Source organism: Trichosurus vulpecula, chromosome 2 (assembly GCF_011100635.1).
Source record: "Trichosurus vulpecula isolate mTriVul1 chromosome 2, mTriVul1.pri, whole genome shotgun sequence".
Lineage (NCBI taxonomy): Eukaryota > Metazoa > Chordata > Mammalia > Diprotodontia > Phalangeridae > Trichosurus > Trichosurus vulpecula.
Window position 1 is genome coordinate 188737100 of NC_050574.1, and position 27797 is coordinate 188764896.

Below are 27797 nucleotides of genomic sequence, written 5' to 3' on the forward strand. Positions count from 1 at the left end.
AAGACAGTCCCTGCTTGGCTCTTAGTGATAAAGTTCCCTCTCATCTCTAAATCCTAGAGGACAGTTTCCAAGGAGAAAAGAATCCTTGCATCTACCCAGTGTCATGCAATAGGAACACCAGTCTGATTAGCTGAAAAAACAAAACAAAAGCACAAACCTCGTCACACAGCAAAAGAACATAAGTAAGAGTATTACAATCAAGGAATCCCAAGCAAGGTAAGCATTCAAAATAAGTTTCTTGAATGTTTATGACTATTATAGAAATCAATACATTTCAACAAGTTATAGAGATCTTGCTTATTTCTTTTTTATCTTTTCTCAATTATATGCAAAAAATTTTAAATATTCATTTTTCAAAAACTGAGTCCCAAATTCTTTTTCCTCCTTCCCTTTCCTAGACCCCACTCCTTTGGAAAGCAAGCAATCTAATATAGATTATACATGTGAAGTCATGCAAAACATATTATCTTGCTTCTTTGCTAAAAAAAATTGGTTTTTGTTTACAGATTTTGAAAATACTGTAGAGAAGAAATAGACAAATTATGAAGTTTACTTACTTCACCAGGATAATTCCAAGTCATCTGAACTCTTGTGTTCCAGGCAGCAGTAACAGTACAATTGAGGGCAAGAGTCTGACCTTTCAGTAATTTAATTGGATTTAGTGTACTTAACTGGACATCAATGATTGTGTTGTCTGCAAATGTGTCACAAGAAAACAGGATAAATTATGTCGGAAAACCACATGTCGTGCTTTATTATAATGACCATAAACATCACTCACCTTGTCGATATGTTAGATAATTTGTGCTGTACAAATGGCCATTGACTGTTGTTTCACAGCTCAGAAGTCCTATGAATCTGTATGTTGGCTTTGGTATAATAAAACCCCTCTTATTGTCCCAGATTATTGTCTTCCCATCAGGAATCAGGGTCTTCACATCAGGAATCTGAAACTGAAGAGATAAACCCACAAATTTTGATATAGTGACAGTATTATTGTATCAAAATCATTTTCATATAAAATTAAGGCTTATTAAAAGTTTTATTAGTTCTTCAGAATCCATTGAACGTGGTGCATGTGAGCAAAGCAGTTATGTCAAAATTTCAGTCAATGGTCCAAAATCCTTTTGCTGATGGGGATATTTGCAGTAAACTGTCCTTATGGAACAACTGTGAAACCAATTTGCATTTTTAAAAAATTGGGGCTGCCAAATTATCCCCCTCTCATCTTCACCATCTGGGACTTTTTAAGATATTATGATTTATCTTCGCCACTGAAGTTCTTCCATTTTGCAGACTTAGCTAAGTCCAAGTCTTAAAAGACTCATAACATTGCATTTGCAATCAATGGGTCATACACTCTATGAATCACTTTTAGCTTATCAAGAAAAATAGTAAAATGTATCCACTGTACCACTTAAAGGGGAAACCAGTGACCATAAAGAAAGCCAAAAGGAGATTAAAAAATGAATGAAATTCATTATGAACAAAATTTTCTCCAAATTCTTTTGCAATAGTCGATTTATAATAAGCATACCTATCTGTTTTTGATAAGCCTAGCCCAAACTTAGCAACGCAAAAAAAACTCTGACCCTCCTAACCCCACATATTCAAATGTTGAGTAGCTTATTATTCATTTCACATTTTTTTCTTAATTTTTAAAAACTGATTTAGTTACTGGAATTGCTTTACTTTACTCCTGAGCCAGTGGATTTGAAAAAGCTGGTAAACCATGAAACCATTCCCACAACTTTGGCATCTTCAAATGCTATTTCACAAGCACTCTTCTGTCCTTGGCATTGTCATAAAGCTGGAAAAAATGAATCAAAAACATAGGAAAGCCCTGACCTCCCCCCCAAAAAAGAGAAGATATGGGGTCATATTATCTAGTCATACTATTCCCTGCTTTAAAAGAGAGTGTACATACAATAAAGGGTGTGAGTTTTTAAGAGCATAAAGTTAAAATAAAATTTTTACATTAAGGCTGAATCAGAATTGTACCTTTATGAAGCAGGCTCCCAAAGTTCTTTATAATGCCAGGCTACAGAACAGTTTTCAGTAGCCACAGAGAAAAGCTAAAACTTTTTCCAGGTGGGGGAAGGTTCTTTTTTTGAAAAATCACATGGCTGCATAGGACACAAAGTTGCTGCCTGATGGCCATAAGATATAGTCTCTATCTGTTCTACCTCCTTTTAAAACAGATCTCTTAAAATGTCCTATGACATATTATAACAAGACATAAAGTTTAAACATAAAAGAATATGGATTTATGGCTCTGTATGATGGGCTTCTCCCCCTACCCCCCACCCCAAGCTAATGTCTGGGATTTTCCTTCTCTGCCATGTTTATATACATTATGCTTGAATTTCCACCCATTAAATATTTGTTGAGAACTTATTCTATACAAAATATTATGGAAAACGCAACAAGCTTATAGCAAGGAGGAGAAGACAAATGTGTTATACAAGTCACTAGGCAGGGGTGGGGAACCTATGATAAGGGGATTTGTTCTGTGAAATTTGAACTCAGTCAAAGGGCTGCACTCGAGGACCTAGAGGGCCACATGGCGTCTTGAGGCCTCAGGTTCCCCACCCTTGCACTAGAGAACAAGACAGAATGTGTTAAGTGCTATGAGAAATATACAAAATGCTGTGACATATGTTCAGAGGTACAAGGGTTCATATTTAACTATGGAGGTCAGGGGAGCCTTCCTGAAGGAAATTAACTGGGCAGAGACTTGTAGATTAACATGTATGTAGAGCTTTAGGGTTTGGAAAGGGCTTTTGCCTCATTTTTATCCTCACAGCAATCCCAGAAGGTAGGTGCTATTATTATTCCCATTTTACAGGTGAAGAAATTGAGGCAGATAGTTGCTAAGTGACTTGCCCAGGGTCACACAGCTAGGAAGGGCCAAATTTGAACCCAGGTCTTCCACTGCACCACCTAGCTGCTTTAAGGGAACGCATGAACCAGAACAGGGAAAAGTAAGTCTAGACAGACACATTGGGGTCTTCTTCCCTGATCCCACTCAGGTGGAGCTGATCTTTCCATCCTCGGATTTTGTCCTAGCACTTTGTCCAGATTCCGTCTGGATTTTATGCATTTATATACATATCTTTTATCATACTTGCTTTATCTCTGGATAGTAGGGTCTCCCACAGTTTGCCTGTAAGCTGCTGAAGATTAGAAACCATTGTCACTTTTCATCTTTGTCACCTTACATAGAATAAGCACATAATAAATGACGAATTGAAGAGAACATCATGGAGGTCCTTGAATGCCAGGCTAGAAGGGCAGGACCTTTGTCCTGTAGAATGTGTTCTGGAGATTCATTTTATATGCCCGTCATTTTTCCTTTCATGCTTGGGATTGTGCTGTAACAAGCCTTCCTGTGTCATGGAAAAGCCTCCTCTTCCCTCTAATGCCTTCTTTTCTATCTCTGTATACTTATAAAAGTCTGTATGCTCTACAGTGCATTGTTCTAGCTGGATTCTGGGTCCAAAGAAACTAGATAATAAGCTCTAGAGTGAGGGACTGGTTTTTGGCTCCCTTAACAAAAAAACAGGACTCGTAGGAAAGAGAATGGCAATAAATAAAGTTTTTATTTACCTTATTACAATGGAATTGGCATTTTATTATGTAGAAGCATGATGATGCATCATGTATATGGGCAATGAGAAGTTATGGGAGATGTAGAGAGATTTGAAAGGAAGAAAGGAAGGAAAGAAAGGAGGGTTGTATGGAGGGGAAAGGAAGGAAGGAAAAAGGGAAGGAAAGAAGGAAAAAGGGAGGGAAAGAAGGAAGGGAGGAAGAGAGGGATACAAGGAAGGGAGAGAGGGAGAGAAAGAAAGAGAGAAATGAAGAAGGAAAGGGAGGGAAAGAAGAAGGGAAGAAGAAGAAATAAGGGAGGACAGGTGAGAAGGAAGGAAGAAAGGAAGAAAAAGAAGGAAGGAAGGAGGGAAGAGAGGGAGGGAAGGAAAGAAGGGAGGGGAGGAAGAGAGGGAGAGAAATATTTCTTAAGCACCTACTATATGCCAGACATTGTGCTAAGCACTTTACAATATTTTCTCATTTGATCCTCACAACAACCTTGGGAGGTAAATGCTCTTATTACTTGCCCAGGATCACATAGCTAGTAAATGGATGATGCAGGATTTGAGCTGAAGTCCTCCTGGCTCTAGGCCCAGTGCTGCAACCACTGGCTTCAAAACCAAGTATAAGGAAGGTAATAAGGTCTCCCCTCCCCTTTATTACTCTTGTCCTTAAGGAGAAATCATTATAATTTCAATGGAAAGAGAACCCATGGCCAGGCACACCAGGTTCCAGTCATAACTTCTCTAAGGAGCTAGGTGGTCTTGATCAAAATACTTAACTTTTTCTGGGCCCCCACTTCCTCATCAATGAAATAAGGACTTTGCACTAGATGATCTCTCAGGTCCCTTCAATCCCTAAACTTCTAGAATTCTCTATTTCCTGATAATATCTCTCTCATCTCTCTCTGTCCTTGTTTCTGACTGTCTCTGTTTCTTTCCTACCCCGACCCCCAGCCTTTCTTCTTTCTCCCTCCCCAGTTCTCCTTCTTGAAAATGGAGCAAAAAACCAATCTATAACATACCATATTCAAGACCTAAAACAAAACATTCTCCTTTCTAGTATCTTTTTCTTCTTTTACATTTGGAACTTTTATAAAAAGTTAATTTGAAAAAAGAGGCTGGAGATATCCTCACTGCATTTCAAGATTTCAGGATTCAGGTCAACCCTGCATGTACTTAAAAAGTCAAGTGAGCAACTTGTCTAAAGCCTTCTGCCATCAACACCAACAAACCTTTATTGAGCATATATTTTGCCATAATATTTTCTTATTTAATACTATTTCTCACTGCCTACACACAGGCTCCAACACGTTACAAAGAATAAGCTTCCATTCATTTCTTTTCCTGAAGGTTCTCTTTCATTTTTTCTGTGAATGTTCACCAATCCAGGTGCCAAGAGAAAGAAATGCTCATCCACAAGAGTTGCTATTCCCCTATGTCTATGTCTATGTCTATGTCTATGTCTACATCTATGTCTATGTCTATGTTTATATATGTGTGTATATATGTACGTACGTATATGTGACAATATACACATAAATTTATATAGTTCATATATATAATTGTATATATACACACTCACACACAAATAAAGTATTATATACTTAAACACTCCTGGTACAAGAGAGACCTGACCATGTATAGGAGATTTAATTCAGTCAATCATTCTTATCTACCCTTGAGAAGCTAAAAAGTTTTACAATTTGTGGGACCCTGGAAGTCCCCCTTTCTGGCATGTTACAAGTTGTATAGGCGTTTATCAGTTGTGGAGTTAAGTAATTTTATGAGTGGATGAAAAGATAAATTCAGTCATTCCAGTTCCACATTCATATAGGATTACCTTTAATGACAAGTTCTGTAATTTCGCATCATACATACATATGCATGTTATATTTTTACCCAAAGAACTTGTAATATTTAATTCCTTTGCTAGCCTCTCTATAGGATAAAACACAATTGATAAGAAATGTTAACTGGGGGAGGGACATAGTATATTAACACAGTGTTCCTGCTCTTTGGAGCTTATAGAGATAGTCACTCACAGTGCAGACTTGTTGCATGGATGTTATATTTTTTGTAAAATGCTTTGAGAATTTGTGATTTCACTGATGTGGGCACTGTCTCTACCAGTGCAGATTGCAATCCTTCTACAACTTACTAAAGGTTTCTGAGAGTTTATATTGCTGAAAAAGTCATCACTGTGCAGACAGCTATCACTAATCTGCCTTTGAAAATGTTTTAGTTTAGCAAACCTGCCAAAACTTGTGCCCCGTGGCATATGCTTTGAGAACACCGGCTGGGGGTGGTTCCAAGAGATTTAAAAACCAGAGGGAGGATTGTGATTTAAATTAGAATGGAGGAGATTTAAAAGAGAAGTTTTGTGAGATAAATTTCACTGCATGGTTAACATTGAAGAGAAAAATATTGGTGGTCTGAAGAATAAGAGAAAATGGGCACATAGAAACCAATGGTCACTTCCACAGTAGGAAGAAATATCAGAGCAGGACTTGAATGGAGAGTTATACAGTGATCACATAAAACATAAAAGCTATTTTATATGTTAATTTAAACTTCTGACCTTATCATTACATGCTTCTGTTTTCTCATTTGCAGATTCTTATTTGCAGATAAATGCAATGTCTCTGGAAACCACCACCACCAGCACCACCAGCACCACCACCACCACCTTGAGGCTCCCCTTGTCATAGAACTAAAATAACTAGAATTCAATTCACACATTTATAGGGCATGTGAGGAACCTAGCATTGCTAAATAGTACCTTTTTCAATGTAACGGTGATGTCTGGTGCTGAAACTCGACAGGGAATGATCATTTCCCGTCCTTCAGTCATATGTACAGTTTCAGGCATGATGCTGTGAGGCTCTACAAATGGACTGCCTGTGTCTGAAATGTGGAAAGCAAAAACAAAATGAGAATTCTTAAAATAAATATACATATAAGTTATAGCAGATGACTCTTTAGACTTAAGAAATGAGAATTATCAATGCAATGCCACTCCTCATTCCATACTTCTTTCCTCATGGGCATGCAATATATACATACATACACACACATACAATATATACATACACATACACACACACATACACACACTTTGTATTCTGCTGCAAAAATATTTCCTTTACCAAATCTTCCCTCTTATTCCATGTTTGTTTCCTTGGGGATAGCTCAATGTGGAGGGGTTAAGGCAATGTAGAAATAAATCTCAGAGTAAGGAGGGCTGTGAGTGGGGGCACGGAAATCTCTGCATAAGTTCCTTGGTATAACAATGCTAAATGAGTCAGGAAATGCCATCCAGAGTGATTGTAAGAAGTCATAGGGGGTCAGGTAGAACAGGAAAGTCATCTTTGAAGTAAAGATGACAAGAGGCTGGGGGGTGATCCTGAGGGATTTACCATTCAGAGTGAAGATTATGAATTAAATGAGAGTAGAGAATATTTAAAAGAGAAGTTTTGTGGGTTAAATTCTATTGCTTGGTTCATACTGAGTAAGAAGGTACTGGTGATCTGAGGGACTAGAAAAACTGACTGGACAGAAACCAATGACATATATCAACTTTTTATTTAGGATGCTTTACCTATCTATGTATGGCAAACTGAGGCAGGGAAAGGAGAGGTACTATCCAATGAAACAGAATTCAAACAGTATGGCAAAGCTGGTGCCTGCTAGGAAACAACAGCAAAAGATCAACCAGCCTGTCACAGAGCAATGAGGAGAAGAATTAGAGAATATCAGGGCTGGAAGGAACCTTCTAGACAAGCTAGCACAATCCCCTTGATTAGCATATGACAAAACTGAGTCTAGGAGACATTGACTTGCCCAGGTTCATAAAGCAGGAAAGTTAGTTTTGAAACTCATGTCTTCTGACTCCAAGTCGAGTGTCCCCCCCATTACAACATGAATTTTGGGGTACCTGTTTTTGAGAAAAAGTATTACAAACCTAAGAGGTAGAGCCTCCCCACCAAAAGGAAATATGCAAAAGCCAAAAGTCTAAATTTACATATAAAATACCTTTTCGTTTTATATGATAGCTATAGAACTCTCCATTCACGAGCTGCTCTGATGTTTCTTCCTGGCTTGAAAGTGACCATTGGTTTCTACCCACCCACTTTCTCTGAGTCTTCAGACCACTCTCTGACAAATCAAAATAAAATTTTCATGTGTTTAGTTTGGAATTCAAATGCCAGATTATGCTGTATGGACTACTGAAGGAAGTGAGTCAAGAAAAAGTCACAGAATGCCAGAATTTCAGAGTTGGAAGAGAATGTAGGGGTCCTCAAATCCAACCCAAACCTGCACCAGAACCCCTCTACAATATCCCTAACAGTCATCTAGCGACGAGGAATGCATGACCTCCTGAGGCAGACCATTCCATTGGATAGCTCTAGTGGTCAGTAAGGTTTCCCTTAGCTCGAGCCTAAAGTTGAGTATTTCCCACTCTGACCCACTACTCCCAGTTCTCCACTGTGGGGTCAAGGAGAATAGTTTGTTCCCTTTCCTATAAGATAGACCATGAAGTACTTGAAAGCAGCTACTTTCCCCTCCTTCCTCCTGCCACCCACTTCAATCTTCTCAAGGCTAAGCATTCCCGGATCCTTCAAGTGAGCTTCATATAGCACTAACTTCAGACTCTCATTACCCTTTCCCTAGGAAGCAAATGCTTCCTAATCCACCTCCCTGCTTCCAGTATCTCCTCTCTCTAATTCATCTACCAGTAAGCTAATAAATTGATATTTCTAAAACTCACATCTGACCACCTACTCCAAAAATCTTCAATGAATACATATTGCCTCTAGGTTAAAATAAACTTCTTATCCTGGCAATTATTCTTCCATCTACATTTCTAGTGTTACTTCATGTAATTCTTCTCTCAGTCTTTATTCTAGTCAAACAAGTATACGAGCTATTCATCATATACACTATTCCATGCCCCATCTCTGTGACTTGACATAAGTAGTCCCCCTGGAATATACTTATCTCTGTTTCATGGAATCTCTATCTTCCTTCAAGGTATGGCTCTACAAGGCCTTTCTTGATCCCTCTCTTCCCACCTCTCATTCTCTCCCCTTTAAATTTCTTTGTGTTACTTTCCATGTATTATTTATTTATTTATTTAATCATATATAAGTTATATTATGCCCTCTCCCTCTGAGTAGAAAATAAACTCATCTAAAAGCCTTCTATTTAGACTCTCTATCTCAAGTCTCATCCCACTTCAATTCATCCTTCACACAGGTACTCAAGTGATTTTCCTGAAGCTCCTATGTCCCTCTTCTCACTCAATAAACTCTGATGGTTCCTTATTGCTTCTAGGATCAAACATAGAAGCTCTTTTGTTTAGCTTTGAAAGTCTTTCTCTTGTACCCAACCTACCTTTCCAGCATTGTTATACCTTACTACTCATCCTTCCAGACTGGCCTTGTATTTGTTGTTTCCCAGGCCTGGAATGATCTCCCTCCTCACATTCACCTCTAAAACCCAGATCAAGTTTTACCTTCTACACAAAACGTTTCTTCACCCGTAAAATGGGTATAATCATATGCTGCAAGGAAAGCATTTATAAACTTTAAAGTGATATAATAAATGTGAACATCTAATAGTATTATTGCCATGCTGATGATTTCATATAAGCTATATATTTTTAGTAAAGTTTAGTTTAGGGTGGCATGCCAGAAAGACCCATAAAATGCCATAGTTAATGAAATTATTTGCTTATTAAGAAAGTTTTGTGTGCTTGCTCATATATGCAGAGGAGATTTCTTTTTTTTAAAACATTGAAGTAGGAATCACTTATCAGCATTAAATTCCTTCTCTAAATAGATTTGCTGAGCCAGACATTCAGGCAGTGACTATTGGGATTTGATCATTCCTTTCCTTCCTACTGCGAGTCTATATTTTTGTCTCCTTTGTAAGTCCCAAGGTAAATGGAAATGCCAGGAAATGGTTTAATTCATTAAACTAAACTGTAAATCCTTCACTTATAATTGACTGTCTCCTTAAGTAATCATCCTCAACAAAGGACACTGGCATAAGGAGTTCCTACAGGAAACAGTAAACATTTTTGTGGTTCTTACCAAACTGAGTGCCAATCCCCAATGAAAATAAGGGAAGATTGATTTGATACCTCTTTAAATTTGTTTCCTTTTCTTTATGACTTAATGAGGCGCTTTTAAAAATGTAAACTTTATTACATCTCACTTAGCTGTACTTAAAAAAAAATACACAGTCCTAGTACCAGGATCTTTGTAATTACAATGCCAGAACTTCAGAGATTTATATACACCCCAACAAAAGTCAAAAATACATCATTTAAACACATAGGTTAATGTCACAGTAAATAGCATAATCTATTGTGTTGTTACATGAGCTTATGACTGCATATGCAACAAAAATACTCTGTGGACTTGTTAATGGTACATTTCCTTTGCTGTTCGATTCAAGGAAAGACTAAGAATGAACCTGCCTGCCATGCTATAACATAAAACTTTTTTTTTGTTTGTTTTGCAAGGACCTTAGATACGGAAAAGGTCACTGCTCCTTTAATATCACCAGTGAAACCCACTTACAGCTCCCTGAGGACTCATTTATCTTTGTCATGAAATTAAAAATGACTTCCAAAACCAGCCAGCAATACACTGATTTCCTGAATCCACATCTCCTGACCATTTCAAGAGTGAGGAAGAGCTGCTCCAAAGACTACCGGTGTCCTGTTGGCTCAGACACACTGTCACCAGAGGCCCATGCCAACAGAGATCTAGATGGGGACCATACTACCATAACCTCTCTGAGCTCTCCAAGCTAAAAGTAAGGACAGGAAACTGGCACCAAATGTTAAGATTTCTTGCCCAGAAGTATCAATGTTGCCACTCACCCTTCAACCCACAGGCTGGCTCTGAAACAGGCAAAGATCAAACACAGGTTCCTGCTCCTATAAATGGACTTAGGATCTATTTTTTAAAGACTTTTTTTTCCTTCTGAAACTGCAAACATGGTGCCACTAGGTTAAAAGTATTCAGACATAAAGGGTCCAGATACTACCTTCATTCCACGTAGAATTCCCACTGACATCAGCTGGGAGTTCCGTTACTCTGCTTAGGGCGGGGGGTGGCACAAAGAATTTAGGACATTTTCCTGGTTTTGATTAAAGGGGATCCAACAATAAACATCTTATTTCCTAGCACATTTATGTTCTTAAAATTTTTGTAAGCCTTTTTCCTGATCCCCTTTGATTTCGTTTTCCTTTCCTCTTCTTAGCAGGCACCTAATGATTATTTTGAGGATGGGAGTTGGTTTCATCTTTGAGGGTAAGGGACAGAAATAAACCAACACCCTCTTAGAAGACAGAAGTAGCCAGGTGGAGGAATTCTCAGATATAAATCCTCAAAGACTGACCTGTTGATTCCTGCCTATATAATATCTAACACTATCTGTACATAGATGCCAGACGAAGGATTTTAAATTGATTGAGGCAAGATTATTCTTTGAAATATGAGCTTTAAAAACCTCCAAAATATGCTACTTGCAACAGAATCATTACTACTTATTTTTTTTAAAGTCTGTTGATTCCAACTTGATTTATATAGATTATAAGACTCAATTCTACAACTATTCAGAAACATTTAAGTCAAGAATGATTCTGAGGTTGTGAACTTGAGTGCTTGGGAAAATGCTGGTGCCCTTGACAGAAACAGAGCTATTAGGAAGAGGGCTGGGTTTAGGCAGGGGACAGTGAGTTTCGTTTAGACATAACGAACTTTAGATACCTAGAGAACACCCAGATGGAATTGTCCAGTGGACAATTAGAAATGAGGGTCTAAACCTCAGGAGGGAGATGGGAGTTATTTGCATTGATGATAACTTAATCCAAAGTTGCTGATTGAATTGCTAAGAAAGAGAATGTGGAGAGAAAGGAAAGAAAGCTGGTAGAAAGCCACGGTCAATAACCAAACACAGAGGGATGTACATGGATGATGACACAGGAAAGGAGCCTGAGGAAGGGTAAAATGGGTAGAAGGAAAACCAGGAGTGAGCAGTGTCATGAAAACCCGGGGCTCAGAGAAGGTAGTCAACAGAATCTAATGTTGGAGGGAGGTCAAGAAGGATGAGGACTGAGGAAAAGTCATTGGAATTAGCCATTAAGAACCACTGCTAACCTGGCAGAGGGCAGTTTCCATTGATGGAACCGGAAGCCAGCTTGCTAAAGCATTGAAAACTGAGAGTGAAAAGTGGAAATGGAAGCAAGGAGTATAGGATAATATTTCTAAATCTTTGGCTTTCAAGGGAGGATAGCTATAGGACAATGGCTTATGGGGAAGACAGTGTCATGTGAAGTTTTATTTTATTTATTTTAAGGGTAGGGAAGAACAGGGTATGTTTGTAGGCAATAGGAAAGGAGCCAGTGAATTAACATAGCCTAAAGACTGGGGGAACAGGAAAGAGGATGGCCTCAAGGGCAAAGCAGGAAGGTTGGCTTTGGCAAGAAGGGTATCTCTTCAAAGATTATTGAGAGAATGCTCTAAACCCTGTATAGTGGAGACAACATATAAACAACTATGTATATACAAAATATTGTTATTATTCAGATGTTTCAGTCATGTCTGACACTCTTCATGACCCAATTTGGGGTTTTCTTGGCAAAGATACTGGGGTGGTTTGCCATTTCCTTCTCTAGTTCATTTTACAGATGAGGAAACTGAGACAAACAGGGTTAAGTGAAGTGCCCGGAGTCACACGACTAGTAAGTATCTGAGGTTGGATTTGAACTCAGAAAGATGAGTCTTCCTGACTCCATGCCAGGAAGATCTGAATTCAAATATGGCCGCAGACACTTACTAGCTATGTGACTCTGGGCAAGTTGCTGTAATCCACTGGAGAAGGAAATGGTGAGCCACTTCGGTATCTTTGCCAAGAAAATCCCATTGACAGTATGGTCTGTGGGGACACGCAAAGTCAGACGTGACTGAATGACTAAACAACCGACAATACCTACTTAGATTATGAGAAAGAGGAAAAGAAAAAAGGCAGGAAAAAAGAACAAGAGAGAAAGTCGTTGTCTTCCTCTTTATCTTATTTTCATTCATGGCTTTCTACCTCTGCCTTTGTTTACCCTTAAAATGCACTTGTCTTCATTTTGCTAAATTGACTTAATAATAATAGTAGCAATAACAACAACAATCCCCATTTCTGTAGCAACTGAAGATTGACCAAGTGCCTTGCTTGCAAAACCCCTAAGGGGGAGGTGGTATTAGGCCCATTTTATGGATGAAGAAGTGGAAACTCAGAGAGGCTCGCTGACTCTCCCATTGTCACACAGCTGGAGTGAAGCCAGAAAAAAATCAGTTCCCCTGACTCAGGTTTAGTGTTTTATCCATTATACAACACCGCCTCTACTTATGGAGTGATTTGGAATGATCAACTGATGAACAGATATTGGTTGAATACCTACTATGTGCCAGAACTATACTAGTTGTTTTGGAGAATATGAAGAAGGATAAGAGGTCCGTGACCTGAAGGGTCAGTTTAGATGGGGCAACAGACTAATGTGTGTCAGTCAATTAGGAGCAGTGTAGTGCTAAACTGGGTAGTAAGACTCCAATACCAATAGGGCTCAAAGAAAGGAGAGAAAAGTGTGTTCACGAGTGGTTGAAGGCTTTAAGAAGAAGGTGGGACTGGGTAGTATTGGAGGAGAAGGTAGGGTATTCCAAGTAGAGAGGCCAACATGAATAAGGGCCTATAGAACATGGCTGGTGAAAACATCAGAGAGAGGAGACTAGCTTTGATGGAACAGAAGGTGCATATGAAAAGGTAGTGGGTATTTGGCAAGTTAGGGTGGGATTAGAAAACAGGAAAGTCTCCACTCTGCAGGGTTCAGAGCTTTCTCTCAAGAGTCTTTGAAGAGATGTCCTTCTTGCCAAAGCCAACCTTCCTATTTTTGCCCTCAAGGCCACCCTCTTTCATGCTCCTCCAGTCTTCAGGCTATGCTGATTCACTCACTCCTTTCCTATTGCCTACAAACATGCTCTTTTCCTTCCTACCCTTTAATAAATGAGTTTTTTTTCCTGGTTTCACTACTTGTTAACTGTGTAAGAATAGCCAGACGAAATCAGACAGAGGGGTTGATGTGATAGGAAATGAGAAATGAGGAACCATTTTAGTTTATGGAAGGAAGGAAAAGAGAAATGAAGGAAGGAAAGAAGGTAGGAAGGAAGAAAGAAAGAGGGAGGGAAAGATGGAGAGAGGGAGGGAAGAAAGGAGGGAGAGACAAAGAAAGGAAAGAAGGATGAAAGAAAGAAGAGTGGGGAAGGTAGGACCAACACAAAAATAAAAACAAAGCCCTCCATTCTCCCCCTTGCATCTCTTTCTCCACCTTTACTCCAACCCTGATGAAGTGCATGACATATCCATGTCACTGCTGTGCTAATACCAACTAATTGCTGAAGTAGAAGTGACTCATGATTGCCTTGCAGAAAAGATGGAGACATTTGGGCCAGATCCTATTACAGTTTGATGTAGCTGGTTGAATGACCAGACCCAAAGGATCTAACATAGAAGGGAAGAGCCGCCTCCCATGGTATGGCATGCTCTTGACTCTGTTGTGTTCAATGTGTTTAATCAGCAACTTGGATGAAAATAGAGGGAGTATACTGATGAAAACTGCAGATTCCCTTGACAAGAGAAGCAGGATCCAAAAAGTTCTCAGCAGACTGCATTCTTTAACTAAGAAAGTGAAATGTAATAAAGGCAAATATAAAATCTCATGTTTAAGTTGAAACAAATGATCTATATAAGTATAGTGCAGGAGATAAATGACTAGACAGCAATCTCTATGAAAAAGATTCAAGTTTCCATTGACTTGCAGGTTCACTGATAGTATGAGGGAGCTGCCGAAAAGACTAATGCAATTTTGCATTGTATTTATAAAAGTATGCATTCGGAACAAAGGAGCTAATATTTCCATTGCATTTGGGACTGGTCAGACCACATCTGAAGCATTGTGTTCCATTCTGGGCACCACAGTTTTTAAAATTATATTAACAAGTTTGAACACATCAAGTAGAGGGTGACTAGGATGGGGAAGAATCTAGAACACCCCAGGCAGTAGGATGTAATGGAAAGAGTGTTATTGGCTTTTGAGTCAGAGGACCAGCAGCTGACTCCTGATTCTAACTAGTCCAGCTATGTAATCTTGGATAAGACATTTTTATTCTCTCTGTTTCAGTTTCTATACTAGTAAAGTAAGAACAATGATATCTGCATATCTACTTCACAGGGTTGTTGTAAAGATCAAGTTAGAATTTCTGCAAATGTTTTTTGTAAACACCAGAGATATTTAAACATGATGTCCCAAAAGTCTCCGTGTAGTATTAAGCTTTAATAGCAAATATTAAGTATGCAAATATTAGCTTCAATTAATTACTTGGGCTTTAGTAGCTTAAAACTGCATGAAGACTTTTGGGGTACCCTGTTTAAATACAAGCTGTTTATTGTGTCATTGGAGGCCTAGTTGACATTAAAGCTAGTCCTATGGAGCAAAAGCTCTAGCAAGTCCTACTGAACTGGTAGGATAAGAATTCCACCTAGATAAGATGGTCTATACTCTAATCAGAACTAAACTTTTCCAGTCGAACCCAATCTTGTTGTCAGCTCTGTCTTTCAGAGGCTGCCTTGACTTAGTAACTAAATGAAGAAATAGAAAGGGGAAAAAAACCTGGATTTCCCCCTTCTCTCATTAGTAATTGGTTATTAATAATTATTTCTCTCACTTAAGACTCCTAACTCTAGAGTTATTATTTATAGAAATAGAAAGGGGAAAAAAACCTGGATTTCCCCCTTCTCTCATTAGTAATTGGTTATGAATAATTATTTCTGTCACTTAAAACTCCTAACTCTAGAGTTAATATTTATAGTGGTGCCAACACAGAAGAGCAAGCTTCAAAATAATAGCACGGATGTTTGTGTCCACCACAGACACTTCTTTGGATTGCATGATTACTTTCATTAGCATCATTTATGAGCCATATGCTTCATATGACCTAGGGAGATGGCAATGAAGAATGAATGCAGCCAGGTTACCCATACTGAAGCAATGTTTTCCACAGCACAATCCCAGGGATTTGAACACATACTTAGCATAAACGACAGGAACATAACCCAGAAACTGCATGATGGTAGGTACATCTAGGACTAGACCAAATAAACGCTCTAAAAGGACATAGTAAGGCACCATTTTAAGTTTCATACAAAGTCATAATACAGAGACTGGGAGTAAAAACAATGGCAGAGAGATGTGCCATGTGGCCAAGTCCTGTACAAGTCGATATGAATAGTGTCTACCAGAAAGCATTAGGTTCATGTTGAACAAATGCACCCAGGGTTTAGAAGGTCACAGCATTTAGAACTGGAGAAGCTCACTGACCCAATCCCATCATTTTACGAATGGAAACCAAGACTTGCCTAAGGTCATAAAAGTAGCAGTGGAGTTGAGATTTGAACCCAGATCCTCTAGCTTCAGTTCAGAGCAAACAAAGGACAAGTTAGAAAAACACAATTGCCAGTAAACAGAACATAGTCTTTACATGTATGTAATTATACCAATTACATATACATTTTTAAAGCAATGGTATAGTATCTCTATTTTCATATATTAAAGAAAATAAAACAATATACACATGTATATGTGTAAATAAACAAATACATCTATATATATATACATATATATTCTTTTATACAATTTCTTAAATTTGTCTCTTCCTTTGTATTCCAAATATCAACATCCTACTTCAGGTCCTCATCATTGCATGCTGTCATGCAGTACTCACAATGCTATATTAATATCCCATATGCTTTCACTATATCATTCCCTTGCTCAAGAAGCCACAATGGATCCCTATTTGATGCTACAACCGCACCCCCCTCCATTTTCTGCTATATCAGTTTTTCTACCTCTCTGTTTAGATTTAGAGTTTTTCTAGAATTTGGCCCCCACTTACTTTCCCAATCTTACCTCTCACTCCTCCCCTACATGGACCCTATGTTATAGGCAAAATGGAATACTTACTGTCTCCTAAACATACGCTGTTTAACTGCCTTCATCCCTCTTTCATGTTTCTGCCTCTGCTTAGATTGGCCTTCTCCCATATTAACTTGTAAAAATCCTTCAAGGCCAAATTCAAATGCAGCCTCCTCTGTGAAATCTTAACTGGTCTCACTTAAATCTCTTTTATTATTTAAATCTCAGTATTGCCATTTGCTACCTCTGATGTTGGGTAAATCACTTCACTTCTCTGGAATTCAGTTTCCTCAGCTATAAAATGAGAAGCTTAGACTAGATCATGAGATCATAGGAGCAATCGTTAAAATGATCATTTCCTTTTTTGAAGCCCTCAGCACTTTGTGTCACTCATAGCATGTCATATATGGCAACACCTGTCATTGTGACTACATGTATGCACATCTTATTTCCCCTACTAGATTGTACACCCCTCCTGGAGGGCAGAAACCTCTCTACTAGATCATTTCTGTATTCCCTGAAGCTTTGTAGTCTTCAGGTGCTCAATAAATGTGTGTTAATGAATGACTTCTGCTCCCTGATGCTGTTGGTTGTGAGTAGCACCATTGGTTAGATAAAAAAAATTACCAAATAGCCAATGCCTTTTCATCTTTAAGCCCGAAGGATATTTTCTTTCCTTGCTAGATTACTTTTTGCCCAAAAGAAAGTTATGAAGCATCAGAAACCTATAGCATTTTTCTAAATTTAAAAGCATGTCTCTTTCCTTCTTTTTTGAAAAATTTCTCCATTTATTTTATTCATAAACACTTCAAGACATTTTTGTGCTTCAGACTTTTAAAAGTATTTCGTATCAATACCTTTCTTACTTCCCATCCGACATCATCTCACATCAGGTGTGGGGGGGGGGGGAGAGAAAATATGCTTTTCTTTCATTTAGAATTCACCCATGAGTTCAGAACTCAAAGATTAAACCTCAGTCCCCTATATACAATCTTTCTAAGTTTCACTTTGTGTGGCTATTTCAGCACTATATTTCTTTCATTTAGTATCAGCATTTATATGAGGTCCATTAATTGGCATGTGGTATTTAACTGTGCTGTCAGTGGCATGGATTATCAATGTTGTCTTATTAGGTTGGCACACTCAAAATTGGCAGAATGGAGCTCTGGGAGTGCCATTAAGTGTTTTCCCTCTATTAGAGAGTGGCCAGAAGACCTGGCAAGGGCCAAAAAAATACTGAAAATGAATTCTAGGAATGAACTGTGTGATCACAAAAGTCTGAAGCAGGGACTGAAGAGAAAGACTTGCCAAGGTTCCTCGCTTCCAGCCAACCCACTCCCAAAAAACTGGTTTCTGACTTGGTCTCACTTTTAAGCCTTTTCCCCAGTTCTGCTATTCTGTGTGACCTCAGACTATTCACTTCACCTCTCTGGGACAGTTTCCTCAGCTGTAAAATAGAAGCTTGGACTTGACCATTGGACCAGAAATAGGAAATGGAAGGGACCTTCAAAGTTACCTCATCCATCTTCTTCATTTTACAGTTGAAAAAACTGAAGCTTAGAGATACTAAATGACTTATTCAAAGTCACAAAGGTAGTGACAACCAGGAGCTAAACCCAAGTCCTCTGCTGTGAAATTCAGGACTCATTCCACTGTCCCATACTGTCAACCTCTAAGGTCTTTATGAACTATAAATTAATTATCTTCTGGACCTACAGTCAAGGTTTCTCTGGCAGACAAGGTTCAAAGAGCTCTGTCATAAAATGCAACTGAATTTTAAGAGGGCTTGAAAAAATTGAAGCTGTATTTCACATCAAAGAAAGTTAGTCAGCCAAACTTCTCTTCTCCATGTTCTGGCCATTCTGTCTGGACTTTTAGGGACCCATCCAGCGCTGGAATCTCTTTCTCAGCAAAGCAAATCTGCCAGCAGCAAGACTACAAGTGACAACACATGACAGACAGAGAGAAAGGAGAGAAAAAAGGGACACACACACACACAGAGCGAGACAGAGAGACAGAGAGAGAGAGAGAGAGAGAGAGAGAGAGAGAGAGATGGGGGGGAGGGGAGGGGGGGAGAGAGAGAGAGAGAGAGAGAGAGAGAGAGAGAGAGAGAGAGAGAGAGAGAAGACAGAGATAGAAACAGAGACAGAGTGACAATGAGAGAGACAGAGTCAGAACAAATGGGGGGGGGGGGCGTGGAGAGGAATACCCAGAGTAGAGAAGGAAAGGGCTGGGTTGTTCAAAAAGCATCTCTTCAAAATGAAATTTTGGAGTTCCCAACAACAATTTGGTGACCATATATTCTGAACCCTAGAAAGAAATATTTTGTTTTATCTGTTTTCTGAAGAGCAGAACAAAAATGGATAGAAATTGAACATGTCTTTCTAATAATATTGTGAGAAACGTGGTTTTGGTGATCACTGGACTTCCTAGGCAGAGCCAAAGTCCTGAAGAAGAACCCTGTGATAATCCCTAGGGAAGGCTGTACAGACCACAGGACTCCCAGAGGAAGACCAAGTGGTAGCCATCCCTTAATCTGTGGGGATCACAGGGCCTTCTAGGGGTCAGACCCTAAGGAAGACCCAAGTGATGGCCCCTTAGGATGGCAGTAAGATCACAAGGCTCCCGAGACAGGGCCGGAAGTCCCATGTGATATCCCCTTAAGAAGGCCGTGCAGACCACAGGGTTCCCCAAGGGAATCCAGAGTGGTAGCCCTCTTAACACCGCAGTGGGGATCACAGGACACCCCAAGACAAGATCCAGGAGTAAGCCTGGCGAGCTTCCGCTGCCTGTTGCTTCCCTTCACTTGACCTTAGGAAAATCCATGTGATTTGCCCACTCACACCCAAAGAACTCAGGACCAGAGTGGGCAGAGGAAGGCATTTTATTACGCTCCCCAGGAGAGCAGGTGTAGTGCTCACAGGAACACTCACACCGATACAGCTGCAGGAGCAGGGGTAACCTTCCCTCCACTCCTGCTAGAGTCATGGTTAATTTACAATCTTTGTTTTTTACATAGTTTTCCTAGGTTATATAGTTTATATAAATAGGATAATAAGGATACAGAAGCAAAAGTGAAGTTAATTAGATTTTCCCTGTCTTAGTTTAGGATTAAACTATATTCTTTTACTTCCCCTACTTTCCCTCTTTAACATATGCAAATGATGCAAATCAGTAGGCCTGGATTCTTGACCAAGACCAGACCCTAGATAAGCTTGAACAGCTTCAAGTGGGTTTGGCCTCTGTAATTCCCCAGACTGCCTTCTCAAAAAGTATGCACATTTGTACAAGCCTCTGACCTCTCACCTGACCAACCTTGAGGCCTGGTCTCTGCTAAAGCTGGGGTGGGGGAGGGCAGGGAAGCACACCTTTAGTTCTGTGGAAACAAAACTCCTTCTCCCATTTCTTACAATATCCTTGACAAAGAAGAGGGAAAAGCCTTAGCCTACCTCTACCAAAAATAACTGAGGTATGGAATTATTCAGTTCAACCACCTCTGGGTAGACTGTATACTACATGCAGCAATGCTCCTGATTGGACCTGCCTATTTCTCAGAACTTGATTGAACCTCACTATCCTCTCAGCACCCGATTGGACTTCCCTTGGCATTTCTAGGCATTTCATTGGACCACATTCATCACTTAGCATCATAAATTTAGAGAAGGTAGGAAATTGTAGCCATCTAATAGAAGAAAAGTGGTGACATGACTTATGTGGTCAAAGGTCACAAAGATAGCCACTGTCAGAACCATAATTTAAACCCAGTCTTCTGACCCCCAATTTAGAGCTCTTTGTCCTGGACAGCACTGCTTCTTCTATTCTCTTGGGTCGAACTGGGCCTCCCTACTTCTTGGCACTTGATTGAACTTCCCAGTTTCTTGGTATTGTCCTGCTGGATGAAGGAGACTGACCAGACTGCTTCCAGAAAACAGTAAACCTTGAGTTCTTGTGTCTAGATAAACCTATGTACAATGCAAGACCAGAAAATTCCCAGCTCTCAGGCTACAGGAGGCAGAATTTTGCAAATTCTGATTCGTTCCATCTGCTGCTGCCATTTAAGACATGGTCTATCACATGCCCTGTGCCTCTAAACCTGAGGCAGAGGCCAGCCTTCATAACTTTACATTTAGAGAAGAGAAACTCAGCAAATATTTTCCCAAATGGTTTCACCTTCTTTCTCATCCACAGGTAAATTCATTAACTTATTTTCTTATTCAATCTAGCGAATGGGTGATCTTGGACAATTCCATAACTAACAACTTTGGGAATATGTTCTCACTGGAAGACAAAGAGTTGGGAGAAAAACATTCTAGAAGGCAGGAAAGAAGGCAGGGAAGTAGCTCAAATGAATAATTAGGGAGTGCTAGGAGAAGGAGACCAACCAGGAGAAAGAAAATGAGTGTAAGAAAACACTGTGTTTTGTTTTTTAATGGGTAACTTTGGAAATTGACTGCAAAGAAGAAACAATGAGGCCATTAAAGCCTCATAACCTCATAGAGAATTATAAGGTAACCCAATTACAAGAAATTCATCTAATCACTGTGGCTACAAGTTTGGAGTGTGTGTGTGTGTGTGTGTATATGTGTGTGTGTGTGTGTGTGTGTGTGTGTGCGTGTCTTAATTTTTCTTCCCACAAAATGTAAACTTTTTCAGGCTGTTTTTCCTTCTAAGGAATTTCCCATGAATAAAACCAATGTTTTCACTTCAAAGTTTCTCTTCACAAAACAATGACACTGTTGAAAATTTCTAGAGGCTTTGGAAGTCCTTTCAATCATGCAAAGCTCTCCTTGCCCATCTGCATTAATAACATTGCATAATGCAGTGTGTCTGACAGGTCAGCCAAACAAGCCAAAACATTAACACCTCCTTTTCAGCTCTGAATGAATAGTTCTGATCCTGTGCATATTTACATATGGTAAGTGCTTTTCAACTCAATAAAGGGGAAAAGAATATTAAAACCACAAGACTTCTCACAGTAAATATGCAGATTTGCTTATTCTTTTCATTTCCACCCTTAACTATAATCTTAATGCTTTGACAAATCAATCAATAAATCAAGTACTTATGGATGGAGTAGACAATTTCCACTGCATTACAGGTGAAATTCAGTTTTTTATGAGCTGGACAGATGATTTTGAGGTGTGGGTCTAAGCCTGTGATTTTATTGACATGGAACACTCCCGGTGTGGAACACACACACACACACACACACACACACACACACATACACACATGCAGATTGGCAACTGTGTAATTTTTCATCCTACTGAGTTGCCTGAGACACTGAGAGCTTAAGTGATTTGCCCTTGGTCACTCTGCTAGTATGTGTTCAAGATAGGACTTGAACCCAGATCTTGAGAACAGTCCTTTATCTACCAAGCTAAGCTGACTCTCATGAGAAATACAGGGCACTGTTAATTAAGTGTCAATTCAAATTTCAAGTTCCACAGGAGAAAAATATGTTAATTCCTTTATATGGTCCTATAAAAATGCTGCATTTCTATGATCATTACTTTGTAATGCTGCATTCATATCACGAAACTCACTTAGGCTAAACCCTATTAATTTGTAGTAGGCGTGCATTTACTGGGTACTTCAGGCAGCAGTTATAGATAGATAGGTAGATGCAGATATATAAATATACACATATATACACATAAGAGTATGTATATGTAAATAAATGTATATATGTATATATACACAACATATATGTGTGTGGATATATGCATTTATATAGATGTGGGTGTATGCCATCCATTAAATCTGTGAATTTCCACATACTCATAAAACTCATTAAATACAGTCTTTCCTTATAGCTAGGATTCTACGACTATCAGAGCCCTTTTAAACTTCACTATTAGGCTCTATAATAATGCTCCTTGTTTTCTTCTACACTAGCCAGCACGTTGCCTAGCAGAAAGTAGAGACACAGCAAACATTTGCTGATTGATAAATCGATTGATTTTGTGATGTCACAGACTGAAGAGAATACAACAGATCAGACTTCATTTGTATTTTTCCTTAGGCTAAACCTAGTTTGAGTCAAGCACATCTTTGGGAAACACGTGGGTGTGTTTCAGAAAGCCACAAAACAGCTAAAGCTACATATGCATCCTGGTAGGGAAGGGATACTTTCCATTCCCACCTAATCCCAAACAAAGGCATGCAAATGAACACTGAACATCCTTCCGCAGGGGGTTTCTCAGTTAAATACCCTCAGTTGGTGGTATTTTCCTATATAAAGACCAACAACTATCTACTCACTATATAAATAGAGTACCAACTATTCCTTCATTTGTGACAATCTCCAACAGAGGAAAGAAGCACACAGCTTATCTATGTGGAGCTAATGGAAAGTTGACTAAAACAAAAGATAACACAAAGTTTTCCACTTCTTGACTTTGTTCCCCCCACCAAAACTAGAAAGTAAAAAAAAAAAAAATTGGCAAACAGACTTTTCACAAAATAAAAGAATAATTTCATCTTATTTATGAAAAGAAAAAAAAAGTTTGAGATGTTTTAAAACTCAACACCAGTATAATCCATAGTCCCATAGAGAAAAATACATATTCATCTATAGTTAAAGCGAGATAGTCTTAATAATCAGGAATGCCTTCAGTATTTGCTGACTGCAAAATTTTCCCCTATTTTTCTGTAGTTTCTGGCTATAGTGTGCATCCAGTACCATTTCAACCTTAAATTAAGCTGTTATATAAATATCATCAGGTTTATACATGTGGGAGACACAATGCAGAGAAATCTAGCCTGCTGTGAAAATGCTTTGATATATTCACATTCATAAACTCACAGACAAAACAATTTAAGGGAAGACCAGCAGAGAATGATTACTTAAGAGAAAGAAAACAGATTAGCTTCCTATGTAGTTTTTTTAAAATACGTACTCAATCACAATTCATAAGATTAATCTTCCTTTTCAAAAATAGTTTCCAGGAGAGGAGATATTCTAAATGCAATGAAAAATCAATCAAATATTTATTGAGAAGACAATGTGCATTGTACCGTAGAAGAAAAGAAAATTGCTGGCAGCAGGATCCAAACCTGTAATTTGACTGGCATTGCTTGTTATTGCTCAAGTTGAGCCTATAAAGCTTAGGAAACCAAGTTGGAAATCATAATGTAGGAACTACATTGAAAAATAACTCCCTGCTTCCTACCTGAAGGGACTTTTTAATTCTGTAAGGCATACTGAAATTAGAAATTAGGAGTTTAAAGCTCCATGGAACACTGGATTCATATGGTCCAAGTATAAAATAATCATACATTTTCATGTGGCATATTGATCCCTTAGAATGGCTTAGTTGAACGAATAGCAAGCCAACTCGGGGGTCAGAGGATCATAGATTTAGAGCTGAAGGGCCTTTAACCCCTTTGTTCAACCCCCTTGTTTTATAGATGAGAAAACAGGAATAGAGAAATGAGGTGACCTGGCCTGGATCACGCTGCTAGTAAAGCCCCTGAAGCAGGATTTGAAAACAGGCTTTCCTTACTCTGGTATCAATACTCTATCCACCAGACCTGGTTGGATCCCAGGAACAGCACTAACACAGATGCACTGTGTGATGGAAAACAACCTGCAATGCCTCTGGGCCGCATTTCCTCTTCTGTCAAACAAGGGGACAAGATTATAATTAAAGTCACTTCCAGTTCTGAAATCCTAATATGTTATAGTCATACCCCTTGTTACTAGGCTCATTTCAGTGAAACCCTGAAATGCGTAGGATATACTCACTGCTGTATATATTCCTTAATTCAATATCATAAACTTAGAACTGGAACAGTCCTCAGGGTTCATCTAGTCCAACCTCTTCATTTAACAGATGGGGAAACTGAGGCAGACAGAAGCCAAGTGACTTACCCAGGATCACACAATTAGTATGTGAGTGAGGATTCAAACGCAGATCTTTATTATTCTGGGCTTAATGTTCTTTTTACTACATCACATTTTTTTGTTGTTGTTCAGTTGTGTCAGACTCTTTGTGACCCCATCTGGGATTTTCTTGGCAGAGATAATGGAGTGTTTTGTCATTTCCTTCTCCAGTGGATTGAAACAAATAGAGGTTAAGTTACTACATAGCTAGTAAGTGTCTGAGGCCAGATTTGAACTCTGGTCTTCTTGGCTCCAGGCCTGGCTCTCTATCCAATTGTGCCACCTAATTGCCCAAAACTTATCCATTCAAAAAAGTGTTCTGCAGAAAAGTCATTCCAATAATGCTACCATCATTGAAAACAACAGTTACTAACTTGCATATAAAGTTATATTTTTAAAACTTATCTTATTATCTTATAATGTTCCTCATTTAATATTTTTCTCCATAATCATTACATATTTCATATATATATATTATATATTTCATATATATACTATACTATAGTATGGTAGTATAGATAGTATTGAGCACTGGCAGCTAGATGGTGTAGTGGATAGAGCACCAGGCCTGGAGCCAGGAAAATTCATCTGGCTTCCGATACTAGCTGTGTGACCCTAGGCAAGTCACTTGACCCTATCTGCCTCATTTTCCTCATCCATAAAATAATTTGAAGAAGGAAATGGCAAACCACTATAGTGTCTCTGCCAAGAAAACCCCAAATGGGGTCATGAGGAGTTGGACTCGACTGAAACGACCAAACCACAACAGTGTTGGGAACTCATGTTAGTTTCCTAGTCTCTACCACACCTGTAGAACCATTTAACAAGTGCCTATTGTGTGCCAAGCAGCTAGGTGGCAAAGCAGACAGAGCACTGGGCCTGGAGTCAGGAAGACCTGAGTTCAAATCTGCCATCAGACACTCACTAGCAGTGTGACCCTGGACAGGTCATGAAGAGCTGGACATAACTGAAACAACTCAACAACAAATTGACCACTATGAATCCAGTCAATACTAACTATCGATTGACATACTACTTTAAATTTGCAAAGTATTTTACATATATTAGCTCATTTGAGGTTTATAACATTTAAAAGGTCAGCATTATATATATTATTAACCCCATTTTGTCAATGTCAAAACTCAGAGTGGTTAAATGAGTTACCCCAGGTCACACAGTAAGTGTTGGAGGCAGTATAAGAATCCCGATCTTCCTGATTCCCAGTCCAATATTCTATGCTGAAGATTTGCTATCTTCTAATCTTAATGTCCCATTAATGTGAATGGTGGATTATCTCGTATGATATGACAAAATCTTATACTTTTGAAAATTCACTTTGAGTTTCAAAGATCTATTGTATCAGGTTATGGTTGGTGAAGAAATTATTACTCGGGTGGGGGAGGGGTCATACAAGAGGCCAATCATTCATTTGATTGGAACTGTTATTTTGGGATCCTCTCTAATTGTAGTCATGGAGTACATGAAATTCAAAATGCTGTGATGCAAATAAAAGTTAAGTGTGGTAAGTATTAGAAAAAATTTTAAGGAACTGGCATTTATACAACACTTTAAGGTCTATAGAGTTTTACATGTCATTTCCAAGCCAGGTGAATGAAAGAAAAGTCGTTTATACTCATTTCAGGTCTCCAGTCCACGAGTTAGATTGTGGCAGAGTTTTAGGCAGGAATGATCAGGTATGTAACATAAAAATGTGAGAGACCGGAGTGATGGAGGAAAGAACTTCCAGCTGTAGTCTGGGTGTGTCCAAATGAGGCAATACCCTTGTCCATCCTTTCTATATTTAGAAGGAAGTTCTCTGGAGTTTGTCTTAGAGAAAGAATTTTTTCTGCTCTTCCCATATGAGGGAAATGGATGAAGGGTTTCCTGCTTCAGCAAACCTGCAGAGTAGGTTTTCTAACTAGACAAGGATAATGGGGCTGAACATAAAATATTGTATGTCTTTCCCTAATCCACCAGAGGTTCTTATCCTCTGTTTTTCTGAATCAGTCATCTCCTCTTGATAATGTCTTTTCTCTTTATCCTGATCCATTTTCTCCATCCTGTCAAATACCTTTTCTTCCACACCTCTTTTCCTCTGACAGAGACAGAGTGCCTGCTATCATCTATAGAGCTTTTCCCTCCATTTCCCTCCTCTTGGATTTTAGCTTCATCATGCAGGATTTGGCAATCACCATAAAAAAGGCTGAGTATTTCCTCATGATGCTGCACCATGAGATAGAGCTTCCGGTCAAAGTCTAGCCCCACCGGAAAAATGCACAATGCCTAGCAAATGCCTAATTGGCCATTAAGACAGCTGAAACCTGTCCATGTAGGAAGCAGGGAGAAAAATAACTGAAGGAGAGTATGAATAGCCGTGGTAGAAATTAAGAGCTGCAGGAGATAAATAACAGTAGCCATTTTTGAGTGGAAAGATCTGTGAACTCAGTGTCTAGAGGCTTAGCTTTGGATCCTGGCTTTGAAACTTACCAGTATGTAACCATGAGTGATACATATCTTTCCTGATCTGTAATTCTAGCCTCTTAGAGAACAGAGATAGTAAAACTTAAACTGCCTACCTCACAGGGTTAGAATGGGGAAAATGTTTTGTGAACCATAAACTGCTATAAAATGTGAGTTGTTATTATTGCTATTATAAAATTGTCAGTCATTTTTCAATCATGTCTGACTCTTCACAACCCCATTTGGGGTTTCCTTGGCAAGGATACTGGAGTGGATTGCCATTTCCTTCTTCAGGGCATTTTACAAATGAGGAAACTGAGGCAAATAGGGTTAAGTGACTTGCCCAGGGTCACACTGTTAGTAGGTATCTGAGGCTAGGTTTGAACTCAAGAAGATGAGCCTTCCAGACTCCAGGCCTGGCACTCTATCCATTATACCACCTAGCTATCCTCATTATAAAATTATTGCCCTGCCAAACTTCTTTTTTAACCCTTCCACAAAAGAGCTTCCTACATAGCATCAATCATAGCAATCTTGTTTGTATCCACTTATTTCACTAATCCATTTGTCTCCCTTCTGAATTTCTGAAGTTTCCTTCACCCAGACCCTTTGCTTCTGAATAGCTTTCACCTCATTCCTTACAGACTTCCATGTCTTTCAAATTCGAGAAAATCAGCTTTTCACTGAAGTTTTCCACTCTAGGCTAGCCCTTTAATTAATGTTCATTCTTAATTTTCTTTTTAAAAAGTGGAGAGAAAAGAAATACGAACCCAGGACAACAAATATGCTCATTATAAATATAATTGTCAAAGAATTGAAGTAGGAA

At 38.9% G+C, this 27797-nt stretch overlaps 1 protein-coding gene across 1 annotated transcript in view; it reads right to left on the reverse strand.

Annotated features, from left to right (window-relative positions):
- The window catches only part of FLT1 (fms related receptor tyrosine kinase 1), a 194570-nt gene that overhangs the window by 138308 nt on the left and 28465 nt on the right, over nt 1–27797 (reverse strand). Inside the window, exons 4-6 of the mRNA XM_036744332.1 lie at nt 6373–6497; nt 782–953; nt 558–694 (exon numbers count right to left, since the gene is read on the reverse strand). Coding sequence (XP_036600227.1) covers nt 558–694; nt 782–953; nt 6373–6497 — 434 coding nt within the window. The remainder of the gene's footprint in view (nt 1–557; nt 695–781; nt 954–6372; nt 6498–27797) is intronic.